This window comes from Mustelus asterias, chromosome 24, assembly GCF_964213995.1.
Source record: "Mustelus asterias chromosome 24, sMusAst1.hap1.1, whole genome shotgun sequence".
Taxonomy (NCBI): domain Eukaryota; kingdom Metazoa; phylum Chordata; class Chondrichthyes; order Carcharhiniformes; family Triakidae; genus Mustelus; species Mustelus asterias.
In genome coordinates, this window is record NC_135824.1 from 1,370,998 (window position 1) to 1,394,970 (window position 23,973).

Sequence of the window (23,973 nt, forward strand, 5' to 3'; positions counted from 1 at the left end):
CCATCCCTAGTTGCCCTTGAGAAGGTGGTGGTGATCTGTGGTCTTGAATCGCTGTTGTCCCTCAGTAAGAAGTTTAACAACACCAGGTTTATTTGGTAGCAAAAGCCACACAAGCTTTCGGAGCCCCAAGCCCCTTCTTCAGGTGAGTGGCTGTAGGTACAGTGAGTGGCTGTGGGTGTAGGTACACCCACAGTGCTGTCAGGGAGGGAGTTTCATGATTTTGACCCAGCGACAGTGAAGGAACGACGATATATTTCCAAGTCAGGATGGTGAGTGACTTGGAGGGGAATTTCCAGGTGGTGGTACTCCCAGGTATCTGCTGCCATTCTAGACGGTAGTGGTCGTGGATTTGGAAGGAAGGTGAGTTCCTGTAGTGTATCTTGTAGATGGTATACAATGTTGTCACTGTTCATCATTGGTGGAGGGAGTGAATATTTGTTGAAGGGGCAACAATCAAGTGGGCTGCTTTGTTCTGGATGATGTCAAGCTTCTTGAGTGTTGTTGGAGCTGCACCCATCCAGGCAAGTGGAGAGTATTCCATCACACTCCTGACTTGTGTCTTGTCGATGGTGGACAGGCTTTGGGGAGTCAGGAGATGAGTTATTCACTGCAGGATTCCTAGCCTTTGACATGTAGATACAGAAGCTGGTCATTGTAAACCGTTATAGAAATGATATGTTTGCTTAATTCTATAAATGTATAGATGCTATTTCACTTAGCATTGATGACATTTCATTTTGTAGAAATTCCCTCAAACTTAAAGGTCCAACTGAATGAGTTTGAAAGTTGGAAATTGGAAGCAGAACTGGTCAGTTAAGTTCTTTTCAGTTTAGTAAATTTAGTTATTTAACATCTATAGGATTATTAGGAATTCTAAAATGCTAAAATTATAGCAAAAGCTATCTGGTCAGAGTTCTTGTTCTTATTTGGAAGGTTTTGCAGCAATATGCGAGTGTAATTTCTGCGGTGGGTTTTCCAATAACCCAAAGGATTTTCCAGTTGACCCTTTGGCAATAACTATAATCCTTAGGTCTGTAATGACCGCATTTATAACTCTGCTTTTATTCTGTTTGCTCAGAATTGGCCACATGGTAGATTTTGAGCGTATGTAATAATTTCAGATAGGAGTGATTTCTCATTCTCTGCAGGTCTAGGGTTGGTGTTGAATTTCTTGAAGCTGGGCTAGGATTGGCTTTAAATTTTATATTACTAATTGCTTTGTACTGAACAGATGTTAACATGTACATTGTGCACTGGACTTAAAAACTGTCAATGACTCTTCATAAAGCAACAGGCTTGATGTTCCAGTTGTAGATCCACCAGTGGAACAGCCTAGACAGAGCATATCCAGTGTGAATTGTTGCAATATAAACAAACCTTGTTAAAGGTGTAAAGTTCATACACCTGAGGAAAACGGCATAATTTTTACACTTTGGCCTGCCAGCTTCTTAACTCGCCTCCTGTAGTCTGAAATTGAACTCAACGTGATGCATGAAGAGTGTTTGCATTGTAGCTACAATGAACAATAGTTTATATTGACAGTGCTGTTAACGTTGCTTCATAAGAGCATGACGGAACTAAACTTGGCACTGAACTGCAGCAGATATTGGGAAGATGATCAATAGCTTTGACAGAGAGAGGCTTTAAGGAGCACCTTAAAAGGTGGAGAGATTTAGGCAGGGAATTCCAGAATTTCAAGCTTAGGTAACCAATAAAAAACAGGGATATGCAAGTGGTCAGAATTGGAGAAACTACAGTGGGATCTTTCCCTATTTTTATTTTGTATGAAATCCTTGGTTATGCATGCCAGCTCTGGTGCAGCCCAAAAGAACATGCTGGCTTTGCTGATTGCTTGTTGTGGTATGTACAGTTTAACCTCATTGGTCCAATTGTACTGCGCTTGTTGTGATTGCTTGGTTAGTTGCTTTTTGTTGCCTTGCTGCTTTTAGTCTGAAAGACGTGCTGGTTCGGTGCATTAACCTGAACAGGCACCAGAGTGTGGCGACTAAGGGAATTTCACAGTAATTTCATTGCAGTGTTAATGTAAGTCTTACTTGTGACTAATAAATAAACTTTACTTTAACTTTTTAAGGTTGTATGTTTCCCTGTGAGAGAGACTAATAAATGCAGCGTTCTATGGGGAAGGAGTAGAGGTTGTTTTGGATGAGATATTAATATGAGGTGGCCTCATAGAAGGTTGTAACAGATCCATGGAAGTATCTGGAACTATTTGAAGGACAGCAATGTTATTAATGTTTCAGCGGTTTAATTGTATGCAGGCGGTGGACATTAGGGGTTCCACAGCAGATATAAAAAGGCAGCTTTCTCCCATTTGGGACTAATTGCAGTGGTGGGCATCTCCAGTGGCACCCCTCCTGCTGGCTGGAATGGCAGGATCCTGTGCCAGATTCAGTCCTTGCAACCTCATTAATTACATACCAAAGAGTTCTCCTCCGACTCTGGGCTAAAGGGATCAAAGGATTTCCAGCATCTGCCTGATGCGGGAGATTTCCTCCCAAAGAGATACTTGCTGAAACTGAGGAAGTGGTTGAGTTGGGAGGTATTCTTGTAATGTTTCAATCTGCAAATGTTAGATTGAGCAAAAAGTAGCTCCAGTATCATTCTTCACTCACTAATCCCGAGTAGAGTAAGCAGGAGAGTTCCCTGATGTCACGGCCAATTTTTATCTCTCGGCCAATATCATTAAACCAGATTATCTGGTCGCTATTTCCTTGCTGTTTGTGGAAGATTTGTGTATATTGATGCTGTGTTTACTATATTAAAAGAGATGGCATTTCATAAATACTTAATTGATTGTGAAGAAGCATTTAGATGTCCTGGGGCTGACACTAAGCTGGGTGGCAGTGTGTGCTGTGAGGAAGAGGCTGCAGGGTGACTTGGACAGGCTGGCTGAGTGGGCAAATACTTGGCAAATGCAACATAATGTGGATAAATGTGAGGTTATCCCCTTTGGCAAAAACAGGAAGGATGGTTATTCTCTGAATGGTGGCACTTTAGGAAAAGGGGAAGTGCAACGTGACCAGGGTGCCATGGTGGAACAGTCGCTGAAGGTTGGCATGCAGGTACAGCAGGTGGTGTGGAAAGCTATGGCATACTGGCCTTCATAGCAAGAGGATTTGAGTATAGGAGTAGGGATGTCTTGCTGCAGTTATGTAGGGCCTTAGTGAGTCCACACCATGCTTATTGTGTGCAGTTTTGGTCTCCTAGTCTGAGGAAGGACATTCTTGCTACTGAGGGAGCTCAGCAAAGGTTTCAGGCAGGACTGACATATGAAGAGAGACTGGATTGACTGGGCTTGTACTCACTGGAATTTAGAAGAATGAGAGGGGATCTCATAGAAAAATATAAAATCCTGATGAGACTGGACAGGCTAGATGCTGGAAGAATGTTCTCAATGTTGGGGAAGTGCAGAACTAGGGGTCACTGTCTAAGAATAAGGGATAAGCCATTCAGAGCTGAGATGAGGAAGAACGTCTTCACTCAGAGAGTTGTGAACCTGTGGAATTCTCCACCACTGAAAGCTGTTGGGGCCAGTTCGTTAGATATGTTCAAGAGGGAGCTGGATGCAGCCCTTGCGGTTAAAGGGATCAAGGGGTATGGAGAGAAAGCAGGAGTGGGATTCTGAAAGTGCATGATCAGCCATGATCATATTGAATGGTGGTGTAGGATCGAAGGGCCAAATGACCTCCTCCTGCATCTATTTTTTATGTTACTGTGTTTATAATCAAAAAAGTACCAATATAAATGTGATCTTTACTTCATCTTTACTCAGACCCATTATTCTCCACATAGCCACACTTGTATCTGCAATTCTATGTACGCCGCTAGCAGTTATCTCCACAAACGACTGTTCCAGATACACAGTGGTTGTTGTGAGTGTATCCTAGCAATGAATTGATTTCATAGAAACACGTGGCACAACCACTCAGTGGAATTGCCCAAGTGAGGTTTCCCCTGAAATGGCATTATTTGCTGCATTGGCATCAGTCTCGTAGCAGGCAGTGTTTGTGAATTGTTTGATTGGTATCTGTTGATCACAGCCATGGCAGAGTTCCACATGGCTTTGGTTTCCTTGAGTTTTATTTGATTGTTTTCTGTAGTTGTATGCAGATGGGGACTTGCTGGTCGATTGCTTCGTGCGAGGTGTTTGCACAAGATGATTAATAGCTGTGACGTTAATGTAGGTTTATCACAGTCTGTAAGTTTATCACAACCGGGTTGATTGGGAGTAAATTCCACGTGCAGTCTGTGCGTATGTTTAAAGCTGCAACTAAGCAAAGATCTGACTGCTGCTAGTTCTAATCCTGATGGACAGTGAGAATTACACTGAATATGGAGAGAGCCTCACAACTGGTTCAGACAGTGAGTAGCTGATTCTTGGTCTGTGTTGCGCTGTTTTCGATGGTGCGTTAAGTTAGATTCATCAAGCTGGGTTTGGGAGGTTACTGCTCCTGTTTGCTCGATGGATGTGACGGTGTGGTGGCGGTGAGCGAGGAAAGTGTTGGAAACTGAAATGCTGGAAATACTGAGCAGGTTTCTCAGCATGTGTAGAGGCAACAGACGCGTTGACATTTCAGATGCAGACACTTCACAAATGGAAACGAAACACGTGAGCAGCACGTAGAATTGGGTAAAGAAAGGGAAAAGCAGACATAAGGGAAGATGTAAAATATCCTGTAAAGTGCTTAAATGAAAGGAGCGATGTATAAACGATAGTGCGATACAAGCACTGAGAGGAATTGAGGATTTATGCACGATGCAGAATGTTTGAATAACTGAGTAGTTGGGGGAGTGGTGCCAGGCAGATAAAAAATATGTCAAGAGAAAACCGGTGAAGTGGGACAGACTCTAGCAGCCTTGGATAAAGAAGGTTGCAGACTGATCCACTGCTACTGTTCTGACTGAGGGTCTCCACGCTTTGTGCTAGGCCATTTCTCCTTGATACTCGGGTATGGAATCAGTGAGACAACTCTCGACAGCAGTTGCTGGAGAGGACGTTTTTGTTTGTTCACTCATAGGAATTGGGTGGTTCTTGCTGGGCCAGCACTTATTGCCCATCCTCAATTGCCCTTGAACCGAGTGGTTTGCTTGGCCGTTTCGGAGGGCACTGACGAGTCAACATTGGAGTCACGTGTAGGCCAGAGTCAGATGACGGCAGATTTCCTTCTCTAAAGGACATTAATGAACCAGCTGGGTTTTCATAGAAACATAGAAAATAGGTACAGGAGGAGGCCATTCGGCCCTTCGAGCCTGCACCACCATTCAATATGATCATGGCTGATCAGGCACTTTCAGCATCCCACTCCTGCTTTCTCTCCATACCCCTTGATCTCTTTAGCTGCAAGGACCACATCCAGCTCCCTCATATTGAACGAACTGGCCCCAACAGCTTTCTGTGATAGAGAATTCCACAGGTTCACAACTCTGAGTGAAGAAGTTCTTCCTCATCTCAGTCGTGAATGGCTTACCCCTTATTCTTAGACAGTGACCCTGAGTTCTGCACTTGCCCGACATCGGGAACATTCTTCCCACATCTAGCCTGTCCAGTCCCATCAGGATTTTATGTTTGTATGAGATCCCCTCTCATTCTTCTAAATTCCAGTGAGTACAAGCCTAGTCGATCCAGTCTTTCTTCATATGTTGCAGTTATGGTCTGACATTCTTAGTCAGTGTTTGGGCTGTTCAATCATAAAAAGCTACTGCACAGAAAGAGGCCACTCTGCCCATTGTGTCTGTGTTGGCTGAAAAATGAGCCACCCAGCCTGGTCTCACCATTTGAGGCATTGCCCAGCCGCGTGCGGCACTTGAGGTGCATATCCAGACACCTAAATGTGGTGAGGATTTCTACCTTCACTACTCTTTCAGGCAATGAGGTTCCAGACCCCCACATCTCCCCTCTAATCTTTAAATCCATGACCCCCAGTTACTGACCACCTGAAGTAAACAGACCCCTCCCATCCACTCCATCCAGGCCCCTCTCAATCTCGAACATCACAATCAAATTGATTGTGAAGAAAGGTTAACTGGTTGGAACTCATTGGAATTTAGAAGAATGAGAGGTGATCTCATTGAAACATATCGGATTCTTAAGGGGCTTGACAGGGTAAATGCTGAGAGGATGTTTCCCCACATGGACAGTCTGGAGCCAGGGGGCTTATTCTCAGAATAAAGAGATGCCAATTTAAGACTGAGATGAGGACAGATTTCTTCTCTCAGGGTTGAGCCTTTGGAAGAGAGAGAGAGCCCTTGTGTATATTTTAAGGCTGAGATGGATTGATTTTTGGTCAGTAAGGGAACCAAAGGTTACAGGGTAAGGGCAGGAAAGTGGATGTCAGGAAAGTCCGATCAGCCATGATCCGATTGAATGGTGGAACAGGCTCGAGGGGCCGAGTGTGCCTGTTTATGTTCTTATTTACAAGATTGGAGGTCCAGCCAATCTTAGAGCGTGTGGAATTGTAAGAATTCCAACATATGCATTGACCAGTGAAGGTAGACTTGCAGTGGACCGTGTTAGAACCCCAGCAGATTTTTCGATGAGTACATCAAGGAATGGGAATTCATATCACGTAAACTCACGAATGGACTTAAGGCCGTCACTTTCATTCCTGAAATGTGTCCGGTTTACCTCGGATTGTCCTGGAAGGGCAAGATATCAAAAACTTAAGGAGCAGGTGAAGCTAGTTGTTTGGTGCTGCTACTGTACAGAGGCAACACGAGTGGTATTCTCCACTGACAGGATGCTGCCAAAAAGACATTCTGTCTATCACACAAATGAGGAATGTGGTATATGAGCTTCAGTGCCAGTGTGATGCTAGTTATGTAGGCCACATGTCCCAAAGACTGGCGGATCATATCAGACAGCATGACCCTTCCACTGTTCACAAAGTACAGACCGTACCTAACTAGCCTGTGCTTGCTAAATAATCCTCAGTGTGCTAAAAATTACTCAGACAATGAATTTAAGATTGTTCGTCTGCCTCGCAGTGTGGCAAATTTACATGTACTGGAAGCTATATATATTCATACAGAGGGCCTTGTTCTTTGTATACACAACATGTACATACATTGTGCCTGTTTCAGCTAAACAAAATAAGTGGCAGCCATTCAAAAACAGAAAATGCTGGAAAAACTCAGCAGGTCTGACAGCATCTGTGGAGAGAGAATAGAGCCAATAGAGTCTGGATGACCCTTCATCAGATCAGTCAGCGAGAAGGACGGTGCTTCTTCAGGGAAGGCATTCCTGGCAGCGAAGTGGTAGTGAGTTAAACACTGGATGAAAGCAAAATACTGCGGTTTCTGGAATCTGAAACAAATTTGTTTCAGATTCCAGCATCTGCAGTGTTTTGCCTTTACCTAAGTGACAGCTATTCGCTGGTTCATCCCTCAGGGCAATGCCTTGACCAGTCACAGTTGGGTTACCTGGTTTAATGTCAAATAATGGCAGTTATCTCAGTCACCAACTAGTGCATTGTCCTTGGCAATGCCTCTACCAATCAGAGTGCACTTGCTACCCAACCAGCACTCTTGCCATACAATATATATTTGTTGTTTTCCCTTACATTGGTATTCTTAGGAATTGTTCTGATGAGTGCAAGACAAAAAGCTTTGACAAAATGCCTTTTTTCAAATATTTTTAGAATTTTTCAATATGTACTCCGAACGTGCTGCAGGTCAAAGTAAAATCTGATTTTTAAAGCAATTAGATATTAACTCAGTGAGATTGAATCTGCTCTTTTAATTCGTTAGATGAAAGTTAATGTGTAACTCCTTAAAAAAACAAAATTTGCTGTAAGTACTCAATGGATTTGGCAGTGGAGGGAGGAGCAGGGTTAATGTTTCAGGTCGGTGACCCTTCATCAAGTGAAAGAGCATGGACCTGGAATGGGAATGCTGGAATGGGAACTGTTCCATCGATGCTGCCAGACCTGCTGAGTATTTCCAGCAATTCTTTTTTTTTGGATTCCCAGCGTCTGCTACATTTGCTTTGGGAACTTTCATCGCTCACTGACAAAGACTGACTTGCATTCATTACATAATCAATCTGTTTACACATTTTAAAAAACTTCTTCCACGAAAGGTAAGTATTTAATAACTCAGTCTTTGCATAAATTTTGTTTAAAAAAAATTTTATTTAAAAATTTAAAAATGCATTAATTTATATATACATAGATGTGTTTTAATCTAATATTTACAATTGAGTGTTTTTTGCTGTAGCCTTGTATTCTCCAGTATCATTGTAGGAGCAGGCTTCTGTGGGCCAGTGGGGTGTTATACTTTATCAGTGGTGTTGGTTGGAGTCTCTATGGACTAACAGTTTATGCTGAAAATCAGGGTACTCCCCACATCCCACCAGCTCTTCCCTGACAGGGTCCCTTGTGGGTGGGAAGTGGGGAATGGATTTGAGCATATCGAGGAAGTGAATTCAAAATAAATGGGTTCTTGCCTATTCCGAGGTGGGTTTGAAACAAGGTTGGGATGTTGCACTCAATGTCATGGAATTGACCAATTCCCTTGGGAACCTTTCTTTTGTGGAATGTTGCCCTGTGTAAGGTGAAAAATTATCCAGATCCAAAATTCTGACTTTTCTCTCCAAAATCCTCTGGTTTTAAGTCCTCGACTAGAAAGATTGGGAGCTGACATTGGTTGTAATTTTGCAGGTTTATAGGAAGTGAAAAGATATGTTTCTAATTCTATTTTTTCTCCACTCTGCAGGGAGCAGTGACTGAAGTTCAGTTTGGACCAATGACAATCCATCAGGATCCCATTCAGGTATGATTGGTGCAGCTAAGGAGGAGAGGATGGTTCTGGAATGGACATCTTCATGTTCAAAATGAATGGCAGAGCAGCTCGAAGGACCGATAGGCCTACTCCTGCTTCTGGTTTCTATGTTTTTATTTTGATCAATTCCATAGCTTTATTTAGAACAAAGAAGCCTACAATATTGTGGGTTGCAACTTACAGAATAACATTGGCATGTTCAAGAACTTTGAGTGTCAGATCACATTTAACTGGCCAATCAGCTTATTAGTTTGATGTCAATGATTACTGTATAATTTCCACAAGGAGTCATAGAATCATAGAAACCCTACAGTACAGAAAGAGGCCATTCGGCCCATCGAGTCTGCACTGACCACAATCCCACCCAGGCCCTACCCCCATATCCCTACATATTTACCCACTAATCCCTCTAACCTACACATCTCAGAACACTAAGGGCAATTTTGAGCATGGCCAATCAACCTAACCCGCACATCTTTGGACTGTGGGAGGAAACTGGAGCACCCGGAGGAAACCCACGCAGACACGAGGAGAATGTGCAAACTCCACACAGACAGTGACCCAAGCCGGGAATCGAACCTAGGTCCCTGGAGCTGTGAAGCAGCAGTGCTAACCACTGTGCTACCGTGCTGTACCGTGAATTTCATTCAGAAATCTCTCCTAGTCTATCTAAAGATACAAAGTGATTACTGAGATCAACACACTCCAGTTAAATAAAAGCAAATTACTGCGGATGTTGAAATCTAAAACAAAAAGAAAAAATACTGGAAAATCTGAAAGAATCATCCAGACTGGAACCGCTGGCTCTATTCTCTCTCAATAAGAAGTCTCACAACACGAGGTTAAAGTCCAACAGGTTTATTTGGCAGCACAAGCTTTCGGAGTCTCAGGCTCCTTCTTCAGGTGAGTATGAATTTGTGTTCACAAACAGGGCATATACAGACACAAACTCAATTTACAAGATAATGGTTGGGATGCGAGTCTTTACAGGTAATCAAGTCTTAGAGGTCCAGACAATGTGAGTGGAGAGAGGGTTAAGCACAGGTTAAAGAGATGTGTATTGTCTCCAGCCAGGACAGTTAGTGAGATTTTGCAAGTCCAGGCAAGTTGTGGGGGTTACAGATAGTGTGACATGAACCCAAGATCCTGGTTGAGGCCGTCCTCATGTGTGCAGAACTTGGCTATCAGTCTCTGCTCAGCGACTCTGTGTTGTCGTGTGTCGTGAAGGTCGCCTTGGAGAACGCTTACCCGAAGACCTAAAGGCTGGGTAGTTTGCTGCGGACAATGGTCTGTTTGAGGTTGTGCGATTGTTTAAAGGCAAGATGTGGGGATGGCCTTGGCGAGATGTTCGTCTTCATCAATGACATGTTGAAGGCTCTGGAGAAGATGTCATAGCTTCTCTGCTAACAGTGACCACGACACCATACAACCCTGCCACAGCAACGGATGCCATCATCTCACGTGAGAACACCATCCACCAGGTACACAGTACATACACTTGCAACTTGGCCAACATTGTCTACCTGAAAGGCTGCAGGAAAGGACGTCCCGAGGCATGGTACATTGGGGAAACCATGCAGACGTTATGACAAAGGGTGAATGAACACCGCTCGACGATCACCAGGCAAGAGAGTGTTCTCTTCCTGTTGGGGAACACTTCAGCGGTCATGGGCATTCGGCCTCTGATCTTCGGGTAAGCGTTCTCCAAGGCAGCCTTCACGACACACGACAACGCAGAGTTGCTGAGCCAAGTTCCACACACATGAGGACGGCCTCAACCGGGATCTTGGGTTCATGTCACACTATCTGTAACCCCCACGATTTGCCAGGGCTTGCAAAATTTCACTAACTGTCCTGGCTGGAGACAATACACATCTCTTTAACCTGTGTTTAACCCTCTCTCCACTCACATTATCTGTACCTTTAACACTTGATTACCTGTAAAGACTCGCATTCCAACCGTTATTTTGTAAATTGAGTTTGTGTCTTTATATGCCCTGTTTGTGAACAGAACTTCCACTCACCCGATGAAGGGGCAGCGCTCCGAAAGCTTGTGGCTTGTGCCACCAAATAAACCTGTTGGACTTTAACCTGGTGTTGTGAGACTTCTTACTGTGTTTACCCCAGTCCAACGCCGGCATCTCCACATCAAACTATCTACACACCCTTTCCCAGATTCATCATCCACCAAGTCCTTCTCTTTGGTGAATACTGACCCAAAGTACTCATTTAATACCTCGCCCATTTCCTCTGGCTCCACGCATAGATTCCCTCCCCTGTCCTTGAGTGAGCCAACCCTCTCCCTGGCGTGAGCCAACCCTCTCCCTGGCTACCCTCTTGCTCTTTATATATGTATTGAAAGCCTTGGGATTTTCCTTAATCCTGCTGGCCAATGATTTTTCGTGACCCCTTTAAGCCCTCCTTACTCCTTGCTTAAGTTTCTTTCTACTTTCCTTGTATTCCACACTTGCTTCATGTGTTCCCAGCCTCCTAGCCTTGACAAATGTTTCCATTTTCTCTTTGACTAGGCTCACAATATCTCTCGTCATGCAAGGTTCCCAAAACTTGCCATACTTATCCTTCATCCTTACAGGAATGTGCCGGTCCTGAATCCCTATCAATTTACGCTTGAAAGCCTCCCACGTGCCAGATGTTAATTTGCCTTCGAACATCTGCCCCCATTCTTCAGTTCCTCTCTAATATTGTTGTAATTAGTCTTCCCCCAATTTAGCACCTTAACTTGAGGACTACACTTATCTGTCTCCATCAGTACCTTAAAGCTTACTGAATTGTGGTCACTATTCCCGAACTGCTCCCCTACTGAAGCGTCGACCATCTGGCTGTGCTCATTCCCCAATACCAGGTCCAGTATGGCCCCTTCCCTAGTTGGACTATCTGCATACTGTTTCAGGAAGCCCTCCTGGATGTTCCTTACAAACTCTGCCCCATCCACGCCCCTAGCACTAAGTGAGTCCCAGTCAATATAGGGGAAGTTAAAAATCTCCCACCACAACAATCCTGTTACTTTTACACCTTGCCAAAATCTGCCCAAGTATCTGTTCCTCTATCTCCCACTGGCTGTTGGGGCCTTTGATAAACCCCCAACATTGTGACTACACCCTTCCTGTTCCTGAGCTCTACCCATATTGCCTCACTGTATGAGCCCTTTGGGGTGTCCTTCCGCAGTACAGCTGTGATATTCGAGCTGTGTGCTGAGATCCCTTTGCTGTTGACCCCATTGAATACAGGGGTATCCTCTATTTTATCAACCAATGCTGAGGCCCTTGTAGCAATACCTAGTGCCCCTGACATAAGAAAAAGGCCAGAATACCTGGCGAAAGAGGAGGGGAGTATCGGGGGTAGGGGAAGAGTCGGTAAACCCCAACTCTCAGAAATCGTGTAAAAAGCATTTGGATAGTTACATGGGTGAGACTGGTATAGAAGGATATGGGCCAAACGCGGGCAATTGGGACTAGCTTAGTGGTTTTTTAAAAAGGGCAGCGTGGACAAGTTGGGCCAAAGGGCTTGTTTCTGAGGAAGGATGTTCTTGCTCTCGAAGGAGTGCAGCGAAGGTTTGCGAGGCCGATTCTGGGGATGGCAGGACTGATGTACGAGGAGAGATTGAGGAGGGATAGGAGGGAATCTCAGACTTATAAAATTCTAACAGGACTAGACAAGGTAGATTCAGGAAGGATGTTCCCGATCGTGGGAGAATCCAGAACCAGGGGTCACAGTCTGAGGATTCAAGGTAGGCTATTTAGGACGGAGGTGAGAGTCATTTCTTCAACCAAAGAGTGGTGAGCTTGTGGAATTCATTACTGTAGGAAGTAGTTGATGCCAAAACATTGAATGTATTGACGACGCAGCTAGATATAGCACTTGGGACGAATGAGATCAAAAGTTATGGGGAAAAAAGCAGGATTACGCTATTGAGTTGGACGATCAGCCATGATCATGAATGGCGGAGCAGGCTCAAAGGGCCAAATGGCCTCCTGCTCCTATCTTCTATGTTTCCATGCTGTAAATCTCTATGACTCTAAATGCAAGGAAATTGTTCCCCAGGACTGTTGAGATCAAAAAGGAGGAGGTATCATGTTGAGATCAAAAAGGAGGTGGTATTGGGGTTTTTGAGGAACATTAAGGTAGACAGGTCCCCAGGGCCTGATGGGATATACCCCAGAATACTGAGGGGCAAGGGAGGAAATTGCTAGGGCCTTGAGAGAAATCTTTGTATCCTCACTGGCTACAGGGGAGGTCATGATGTGGAGATGCCGGCGTTGGACTGGGGTAAACATAGTAAGAAGTTTAACAACACCAGGTTAAAGTCCAACAGGTTTATTTGGTAGCAAAAGCCACACAAGCTTTCGAGGCTCTGAGCCCCTTCTTCAGGTGAGTGGGAATTCTGTTCACAAACAGAACTTATAAAGACACAGACTCAATTTACATGAATAATGGTTGGAATGCGAATACTTACAACTAATCCAGTCTTTAAGAAACAAAACAATGGGAGTGGAGAGAGCATCAAGACAGGCTAAAAAGATGTGTATTGTCTCCAGACAAGACAGCCAGTGAAACTCTGCAGGTCCACGCAACTGTGGGAGTTACAAATAGTGTGACATAAACCCAATATCCCGGTTGAGGCCGTCCTTGTGTGTGCGGAACTTGGCTATCAGTTTCTCTCCACTCCCATTGTTTTGTTTCTTAAAGACTGGATTAGTTGTAAGTATTCGCATTCCAACCATTATTCATGTAAATTGAGTCTGTGTCTTTATAAGTTCTGTTTGTGAACAGAATTCCCACTCACCTGAAGAAGGGGCTCAGAGCCTCGAAAGCTTGTGTGGCTTTTGCTACCAAATAAACCTGTTGGACTTTAACCTGGTGTTGTTAAACTTCTTACAGGGGAGGTCCCAGAGGATTGGAGAATAGCCAATGTTGTTCCTTTGTTTAAGAAGGGTAGCAAGAATAATCCAAGTAAAATACAGGCCGGTGAGCCTTATATCAGTGGTAGGGAAATTATTGGAGAGGATTCTTCGAGACAGGATTTATTCCCACTTGGAAATAAGTGGACATATTAGTGAGAGGCAACATGGTTTTGAGAAGGGGAGGTCGTGTCTCATGCACGGCATTGCAGAGGTGGGGTGGAGCAGGGTTTGAAATGTGTATACTTCAATGCCAGGAGTATTCGCAATAAAGTGGGTGAACTTGCAGCGTGGATCAGTACCTGGGACTTCGATGTTGTGGCTATTTCAGAGACATGGATAGAGCAGGGGCAGGAATGGATGCTGCAGGTCCCGGGGTTCAAATGTTTTAGTCGAAGTAGGGAAGGAGGTAGAAGAGGGGGAGGGGTAGCATTATTGGTCAGAGATTGTATCACAGTGTCAGAGAGGAGGTTTGATGAGGACTTATCTGTTGAGGTAGTATGGGCGGAGATTAGAAATAGGAGAGGAGAGGTCACCCTGTTGGGAGTCTTTTATAGACCTCCTAAAAGTTCTAGAGAGGTTGAGGAAAGGATTGCGGAGTCAATCCTGCTTAGGAGTGAAAGTAATAGGGCAATTGTTATGGGGGATTTTAACTTGACTAATATTGACTGGAATTGTTATAGCTCTAGCTCGTTAGAGGGGTCAGTTTTTGTTCAAAGCGTGCAGGAAGGTTTTTTGACTCAGTATGTAGACAGGCCAACTAGAGGTGAGGCTATATTGGATCTGGTGCTGGGAAATGAGCCAGACCAGGTGCTAGACTTGGAAGTTGGTGTGCATTTTGGTGATAGTGACCACAATTCGGTTACGTTCACCTTAGTGATGGAAAGGGATAGGCATGAACCTCGGGCCAGTGGTTTTAGCTGGGGGAAGGGTAATTATGAGGCTATTAGGAGAGAATTAGGAAACATAGGTTGGACTAGGAGATTACAGGGACTGGGAACGTCCGACATGTGGAGTTTTTTCAAGGAGCAGCTACTGCGAGTCTGTGATAGGTATGTCCCTGTCAGGCAAGGAGGAATTGGTAGGGCTAGGGAACCGTGGTGCACCAAAAAAGTTTCTTTGTTGGTTAAAAAGAAAAAGGAGGCTTATGTTCGGATGAGACGTGAGCACTCGGGTAGTGCACTAGAAAGCTTTAGATTGGCTAAGAGGGAGTTGAAGAGCGAGCTTAGAAGGGCTAAAAGGGGACATGAGAAGACTTTGGCGGATAGGGTTAAAGAGAATCCTAAGGCGTTCTATAGGTATGTCAAGAACAGAAGGTTGGTTAGGGCAAGTTTAGGGCCAGTTATAGATGGCAGAGGGAAGTTATGTGTGGAACCGGAGGAGATTGGTGAAGCATTGAACCAATATTTCTCTTCGGTGTTCACACAAGGGGACATGAATATAGCTGAGGAGGACACTGGGTTGCAGGGGAGTAGAATAGACAGTATTACAGTTGATAAGGAGGATGTGCAGGATATTCTGGAGGGTCTGAAAATAGATAAATCCCCTGGTCCGGATGGGATTTATCCAAGGATTCTCTGGGAGGCAAGAGAAGTGATTGCAGAGCCTCTGGCTCTGATCTTCAGGTCGTCGTTGGCCTCTGGTATAGTACCAGAAGATTGGAGGTTAGCGAATGTTGTCCCATTGTTTAAGAAGGGGAACAGAGACTTCCCCGGGAATTATAGACCGGTGAGTCTCACTTCTGTTGTCGGCAAGATGTTGGAAAAAATTATAAGGGATAGGATTTATAGTTATTTGGAGAGTAATGAATTGATAGGTGATAGTCAGCATGGTTTTGTGGCAGGTAGGTCGTGCCTTACTAACCTTATTGAGTTTTTTGAGAAAGTGACCAAGGAGGTGGATGGGGGCAAGGCAGTGGACGTGGTATATATGGATTTTAGTAAGGCGTTTGATAAGGTTCACCATGGTAGGCTTCTGCAGAAAATGCAGATGTATGGGATTGGGGGTGATCTAGGAAATTGGATCAGGAATTGGCTAGCGGATAGGAAACAGAGGGTGGTGGTTGATAGTAAATATTCATCATGGAGTGCGGTTACAAGTGGTGTACCTCAGGGATCTGTTTTGGGGCCACTGCTGTTTGTAATATTTATTAATGATCTGGATGAGGGTATAGTTGGGTGGATTAGCAAATTTGCTGATGACACCAAAGTCGGTGGTGTGGTAGACAGTGAGGAAGGGTGTCGTAGTTTGCAGGAAGACTTAGACAGGTTGCAAAGTTGGGCCGAGAGGTGGCGGATGGAGTTTAATGCGGAGAAGTGTGAGGTAATTCACTTTGGTAGGAATAACAGATGTGTTGAGTATAGGGCTAACGGGAGGACTTTGAATAGTGTGGAGGAGCAGAGGGATCTAGGTGTATGTGTGCATAGATCCCTGAAAGTTGGGAATCAAGTAGATAAGGTTGTTAAGAAGGCATATGGTGTCTTGGCGTTTATTGGTAGGGGGATTGAATTTAGGAGTCGTAGCGTTATGTTGCAACTGTACACAACTCTGGTGCGGCCGCACTTGGAGTACTGTGTGCAGTTCTGGTCCCCACATTACAGGAAGGATGTGGAGGCTTTGGAGAGGGTGCAGAGGAGGTTTACCAGGATGTTGCCTGGTATGGAGGGGAGATCCTATGAGGAGAGGCTGAGGGATTTGGGATTGTTTTCGCTGGAAAGGCGGCGGCTAAGAGGGGATCTTATTGAAACATATAAGATGATTAGAGGTTTAGATAGGGTGGATAGTGATAGCCTTTTTCCTCTGATGGAGAAATCCAGCACGAGGGGGCATGGCTTTAAATTGAGGGGGGGTAGTTATAGAACCGATGTCAGGGGTAGGTTCTTTACCCAGAGGGTGGTGAGGGATTGGAATGCCCTGCCAGCATCAGTAGTAAATGCGCCTAGTTTGGGGGCGTTTAAGAGATCCGTAGATAGGTTCATGGACGAAAAGAAATTGGTTTAGGTTGGAGGGTCACAGTTTTTTTTTTTAACTGGTCGGTGCAACATCGTGGGCCGAAGGGCCTGTTCTGCGCTGTAATGTTCTATGTTCTATGTTCTATGAACTTGATCGGGTTTTTCGAGGAAGTGACGAAGATGATTGATGAGGGGAGGGCAGTGGATGTTGTCTATATGGACTTCAGTAAGGCCTTTGACAAGGTCCCTCATGGCAGACTGGTGCAGAAGGTGAAGTCGCATGGGATCAGAGGTGAGCTGGCAAGGTGGATACAAAACTGGCTCGGTCATAGAAGGCAGAGGGTGGCAGTGGAAGGGTGTTTTTCTGAATGGAGGGCTGTGACAAGTGGAGTTCCTCATGGATCAGTGCTGGGACCTTTGCTGTTTGTAATATGTATAAATGATTTGGAGGAAAATGTAACTGGATTGATTAGTAAGTTTGCGGACGACACAAAGGTTGGTGGACTTGCAGATAGCGATGAGGACCATCAGAGGATACAGCAGGATATAGATCAGTTGGAGACTTGGGCGGAGAGATGGCAGATGGAGTTTAATCTGGACAAATGTGAGGTAATGCATTTTGGAAGGTCTAATACAGATAGGAAATATACAGTAAATGGCAGAACCCTTAAGAGTATTGATAGGCAGAGGGATCTGAGTTTACAGGTACACAGGTGACTGAAAGTGGCAATGCAGGTGGAGAAGGCAGTCAAGAAGGCATACGGCATGCTTGCCTTCATCGGCCGGGGTATTGAGTATAAAAATTGGCAAGTGATGTTGCAACTTTATAGAACCTTAGTTAGGCCGCACTTGGAATATAGTGTTCAATTCTGGTCGCCACACTACCAGAAGGATGTGGAGGCTTTGGAGAGGGTACGGAAAAGATTTACCAGGATGTTGCCTGGTATGGAGGGCATTAGCTATGAGGAGAGGTTGGAGAAACTTGGTTTGTTCTCACTGGAACGACGGAGGTTGAGGGATAACCTGATAGAAGTCTACAAGATTGAGAGGCATGGACAGATGGATAGTCAGAAGCTTTTTCCCAGGGTGGAAGAGTCAATTACTCGGGGGCACAGGTTTAAGGTGCGAGGAGCAAGGTTTAAAGGAGATGTACGAGGCAGATTTTGTACACAGAGGGTGATGGGTGCCTGGAACTCATTGCCGGGGGAGGTAGTGGAAGTGGATATGGTAGTGACTTTTAAGGGGCGTCTGAACAAATACATGAATAGGATGGGAATAGAGGGATATGGTCCCCAGAAGGGTAGGGGGTTTTAGTTAAGTTGGGCAGCATGGTCAGTGCAGGCTTGGAGGGCCGAAGGGCCTGTCCCTGTGCTGTAATTTCCTTTGTTCTTTGTTCTTGACTGCCCTCAAGGGAAAGGACTTTTTCCTGCAGAGGTGGGGCCCATATCAGCATCCCTGAGGAAGACCCCACCTGCTCAGCTGGTGAATCTGGTATTCCTGACTCACCAGCTGCCCCTAAGTCAAGGACATAAAAATGTCCAACCAATGAATCATCAGCCTCTCCTTCACTGATGTCTTTAGTTTAAAGTTAAAGTTTATTTATTAGTGTCACAAGTCGACTTACATTAACACTGCAATGAAGTTACTGTGAAAATCCCCTAGTCGCCACACTCCGGCACCTGTTCGGGTACACTGAGGGAGAATTTAGCACGACCAATGCATCTAACCAGCACGTCTTTCAGACTGTGGGAGGAAACAGGAGCACCCGGAGGAAACCCACACAGACACGGTGAATGTGCAGACTCCACACAGACAGTGATCCAAACCGGGAATCGAATCCGGGTCCCTGGTGCTGTGAGGCAGCAGTGCTAACCACTGTGCCACCATGCCGGGGAACGTGACCAGGGCTGCAGATTCGGAGTCTAATTTCACAAACGCAGTCAGTAAATAGAACGTTAATTAATCCAGGCATAATTCACTTTGAGAATTGTCTGATGTAGCACTTCCAGGATATTACTACTGCAGGGAGTTGAGTTTTCTCCCAGTTGTGTGTATAATAATCAATGTTCAGTAAATAGTGTTATATCCAAACTGCAGGCAAGCATGCCCCATTCATTCAGCAATTAAATGCCTCAATGTATTATAATATCTAATAACTACAAGCTGTTGCATCTGGCTGATACAGAACAGCACATTTTAAAAGCTGAACTACTTTTATGTAAAATGTTTACTCTTGTTTGGATGAAAGAAATGGGCAATGAGGTATTTACCCGTTGGCTTTATCTGTGGGTCACGCAGAATTCAATTTGGACAGGAAATGTTAAGTTAATTTGGCTCTGATCAGGATCTGATGGTATGTGGCCTTTGTACAAGTGTTTAAGATCAGATCACCTTACTGGGTGAAAACGTAATCCACATGACCCATTTATCTGGACAGATTACAACAAAGTATTGGTCAGGTTGTAGTTGCAATTCGCTCAATTTGAGCGCGAACCATGTGTGAAACTCCACCAAGCTACTACTGCTGATAGTGGACTCTGGTTACTGGGATGAGCCAAAGGGTGGCACAGTGGTTAGCACTGCTGCCTCACAGCGGCAGGGTCCCGGGTTCGATTCTGGCCTCAGGTGACTGTGTGGAGTTTGCACATTCCCCCGTGTCTGTGGTTTTCCTTCGGGTGCTCTGATTTCCTCCCACAGTTCAAAGATGTTACAGGTGAGGTGGGATTGGCCGTGATAAATTGAGCCTGAGTGTTCCAAGATTTGTAGAGTAGATGAATTGGCTATGGTTAATGTGTGGGGTTATGGAGATAGGGCGGTGAAAAGGGCCTGGGTAAGATACTCTGTCAGAGTCATTGCAAAAACTCGATGGGCCGAATGATCTCCTACAATGTAGGGATTTATGAATTTTGTTTTCTGAATCAGACTTTGAGCAATGGGGCTTATTCACATTGAGCCCGGGTGACCCTCACTGTTAACTTTCATAGAACATAGAACATTACAGCGCAGTACAGGCCCTTCGGCCTGTTGCACCGACCAGTGAAACCAATCTAAAGCCCATCTAACCTACACTGTTCCAATATCATCCATATGTTTATCCAATGACCATTTAAATGCCCTTTCAGGTAAGAATGCGGGAGTGAAAATTGGTGCTTTATGCAGCCCACTGCAGGTATATGATATCCATGTGTGCCATTATTTTAAGTGCTGTGTGTAGGGTCAAAGTTGAGCGTGAGCGTCTGCTCTTTTACACTAGCCCATTGTGCTGTTTTTATATTGGGCTTTGTGGGTGACAATGGGCATGACGGTGACCAGAAACAGTGAACTGACCACTTCCCTGAATCTGGCTGCTGGAAGACCCCAACTGCAAATCGTTTGGAGTTGCCATAAAATGTGAAATTTAAAAGCCGTAAAAGAAATATTTCTCACGGATGTGATTTGGACAGTTCACCTTGTAAACCTGTCTCATTAGATATCCTATCCTCTGAGTCTGTATATTTAATGTTGAAATAGTAATGACTAAAACTCATTCTTCTCTCCTACTCCAGTGCTGCCATTCACATCAGATCAGTCAGAGTGCTTCAATGTGAATCTTTTTTCCCCCCTCCCCAGGTACTTCTAGTGTTTGCCAAGGAAGATAGCCAGAGTACTGGATTCTGTTGGGCCTGTGACAGAGCAGGGTACAAGTGCAATGTGGTACAGACGCCAGAGGCTGCACTGGAGTGTTTCTTGGACAATAATCATGAGATCATCATCATAGATCATAGACATTCCACATATTTTGATGCAGAAGTACTGTGTCGGTGAGTTGCCCTTGACTACGGTGTACAGACAATTGTTCATCGCTCAGTCTGGTCAGTTTTGTAAATACAGATCTTGGTGCCAATGTCAGATTCTGTTTCTACCATTTGTATTGGGTTTGAATACAAAAGCCAAATAATACAGACACTGGAAATCTGAAATTGAAGCAGAAAATACTGGAAATACGCAGCATGTTCCAATGAAACATCACCACCAGTAATGTTAACTGTTTCTCCCTCCGCCTATACTGTCTCTCTCCCTTCGTGTATACTCTCTCTCTCTCTCTCTCCGTGTATACTGTCTCTCTCCCTCTCTCTCTCCGTGTATACTGTCTCTTACCCTTCGTGTATTCTCTCTCTCCCTCCGTGTATACTGTCTCAATATATAATATATAAGAAAAAGGCCCAGGAGGCAAGAAGACAACAAGCCACAGAATAAAGGCAAGGCAGCACGGGGAAGAACAAGGGTTGGACATGGGCCGAAAGAGAAGTGGCAGAGCACGAAGAAAAGGGGTCATGTCCTCTCTCTGTCCGACCCCAAAAATCTCTCTCCCCCTGTGTGTACTGTTTCTCTCCCTCTCTCTGTGTATACTGTCTCTCTCTCTCCGTGTATACTGTGTGTGTCTCTCTCTCTCGCTCCGTGTACGCTGTCTCTCGCTCCGTGTACGCTGTCTCTCGCTCCGTGTACGCTGTCTCTCGCTCCGTGTACGCTGTCTCTCGCTCCGTGTACGCTGTCTCTCGCTCCGTGTACGCTGTCTCTCGCTCCGTGTACGCTGTCTCTCGCTCCGTGTACGCTGTCTCTCGCTCCGTGTACGCTGTCTCTCGCTCCGCGTACGCTGTCTCTCGCTCCGCGTACGCTGTCTCTCGCTCCGCGTACGCTGTCTGTCTCGCTCCGCGTACGCTGTCTGTCTCTCCGCGTACGCTGTCTGTCTCTCCGCGTACGCTGTCTGTCTCTCCGCGTACGCTGTCTGTCTCTCCGCGTCGCTGTCTGTCTCTCCGCGTCGCTGTCTGTCTCTCCGCGTACGCTGTCTGTCTCTCCGCGTACGCTGTCTGTCTCTCCGCGTACGCTGTCTGTCTCTCCGCGTACGCTGTCTGTCTCTCCGCGTACGCTGTCTGTCTCTCCGCGTACGCTGTCTGTCTCTCCGCGTACGCTGTCTGTCTCTCCGCGTACGCTGCCTGTCTCGCTCCGCGTACGCTGCCTGTCTCGCTCGCTCCGCGTACGCTGCCTGTCTCGCTCGCTCCGCGTACGCTGCCTGTCTCGCTCGCTCCGCGTACGCTGCCTGTCTCGCTCGCTCCGCGTACGCTGCCTGTCTCGCTCGCTCCGCGTACGCTGCCTGTCTCGCTCGCTCCGCGTACGCTGCCTGTCTCGCTCGCTCCGCGTACGCTGCCTGTCTCGCTCGCTCCGCGTACGCTGCCTGTCTCGCTCGCTCCGCGTACGCTGCCTGTCTCGCTCGCTCCGCGTACGCTGCCTGTCTCGCTCGCTCCGCGTACGCTGCCTGTCTCGCTCGCTCCGCGTACGCTGCCTGTCTCGCTCGCTCCGCGTACGCTGCCTGTCTCGCTCGCTCCGCGTACGCTGCCTGTCTCGCTCGCTCCGCGTACGCTGCCTGTCTCGCTCGCTCCGCGTACGCTGCCTGTCTCGCTCGCTCCGCGTACGCTGCCTGTCTCGCTCGCTCCGCGTACGCTGCCTGTCTCGCTCGCTCCGCGTACGCTGCCTGTCTCGCTCGCTCCGCGTACGCTGCCTGTCTCGCTCGCTCCGCGTACGCTGCCTGTCTCGCTCGCTCCGCGTACGCTGCCTGTCTCGCTCGCTCCGCGTACGCTGCCCGGCTCGCTCGCTCCGCGTACGCTGCCCGGCTCGCTCGCTCCGCGTACGCTGCCCGGCTCGCTCGCTCCGCGTACGCTGCCCGGCTCGCTCGCTCCGCGTACGCTGCCCGGCTCGCTCGCTCCGCGTACGCTGCCCGGCTCGCTCGCTCCGCGTACGCTGCCCGGCTCGCTCGCTCCGCGTACGCTGCCCGGCTCGCTCGCTCCGCGTACGCTGCCCGGCTCGCTCGCTCCGCGTACGCTGCCCGGCTCGCTCGCTCCGCGTACGCTGCCCGGCTCGCTCGCTCCGCGTACGCTGCCCGGCTCGCTCGCTCCGCGTACGCTGCCCGGCTCGCTCGCTCCGCGTACGCTGCCCGGCTCGCTCGCTCCGCGTACGCTGCCCGGCTCGCTCGCTCCGCGTACGCTGCCCGGCTCGCTCGCTCCGCGTACGCTGCCCGGCTCGCTCGCTCCGCGTACGCTGCCCGGCTCGCTCGCTCCGCGTACGCTGCCCGGCTCGCTCGCTCCGCGTACGCTGCCCGGCTCGCTCGCTCCGCGTACGCTGCCCGGCTCGCTCGCTCCGCGTACGCTGCCCGGCTCGCTCGCTCCGCGTACGCTGCCCGGCTCGCTCGCTCCGCGTACGCTGCCCGGCTCGCTCGCTCCGCGTACGCTGCCCGGCTCGCTCGCTCCGCGTACGCTGCCCGGCTCGCTCGCTCCGCGTACGCTGCCCGGCTCGCTCGCTCCGCGTACGCTGCCCGGCTCGCTCGCTCCGCGTACGCTGCCCGGCTCGCTCGCTCCGCGTACGCTGCCCGGCTCGCTCGCTCCGCGTACGCTGCCCGGCTCGCTCGCTCCGCGTACGCTGCCCGGCTCGCTCGCTCCGCGTACGCTGCCCGGCTCGCTCGCTCCGCGTACGCTGCCCGGCTCGCTCGCTCCGCGTACGCTGCCCGGCTCGCTCGCTCCGCGTACGCTGCCCGGCTCGCTCGCTCCGCGTACGCTGCCCGGCTCGCTCGCTCCGCGTACGCTGCCCGGCTCGCTCGCTCCGCGTACGCTGCCCGGCTCGCTCGCTCCGCGTACGCTGCCCGGCTCGCTCGCTCCGCGTACGCTGCCCGGCTCGCTCGCTCCGCGTACGCTGCCCGGCTCGCTCGCTCCGCGTACGCTGCCCGGCTCGCTCGCTCCGCGTACGCTGCCCGGCTCGCTCGCTCCGCGTACGCTGCCCGGCTCGCTCGCTCCGCGTACGCTGCCCGGCTCGCTCGCTCCGCGTACGCTGCCCGGCTCGCTCGCTCCGCGTACGCTGCCCGGCTCGCTCGCTCCGCGTACGCTGCCCGGCTCGCTCGCTCCGCGTACGCTGCCCGGCTCGCTCGCTCCGCGTACGCTGCCCGGCTCGCTCCCCCCTCCCCCCCCCCCCCCCCCCCGCCCCCATTTATACTGTCTCTGTCTCTCTCTCTCTTTGTATGCTGTCTGTCTGTCTGCCTCTCTCTGTGTATACTGTCTCTCTCTCTCCCCGTGTATACTGTGTCTGTTTCTCTCTCTCTCTCTCTGCTTAGACTGTCTGTCTCTGTTTAGACTGTCTGTCTGTCTCTCTCCGTGTATGCTGTCTGTCTCTCTCTCTCTCTCTCCCCCTCCCTCCATGTATGCTGTCTGTTTCTCTCTCTCTCTCCGTGTATACTGTCTGTCTCTCTCTTTCTCTCTCTCTCTGTCACCGTGTATACTGTC

General features: G+C 47.8%; 1 protein-coding gene across 1 annotated transcript in view; it reads left to right on the top strand.

Annotated features, from left to right (window-relative positions):
- pde8a (phosphodiesterase 8A) overlaps positions 1 to 23,973 on the top strand; it is a 120,529-nt gene that overhangs the window by 40,157 nt on the left and 56,399 nt on the right. Inside the window, exons 2-3 of the mRNA XM_078241125.1 lie at positions 8,734 to 8,790; positions 20,279 to 20,469. Of these exons, the coding sequence (XP_078097251.1) occupies positions 8,734 to 8,790; positions 20,279 to 20,469 (248 nt within the window). The remainder of the gene's footprint in view (positions 1 to 8,733; positions 8,791 to 20,278; positions 20,470 to 23,973) is intronic.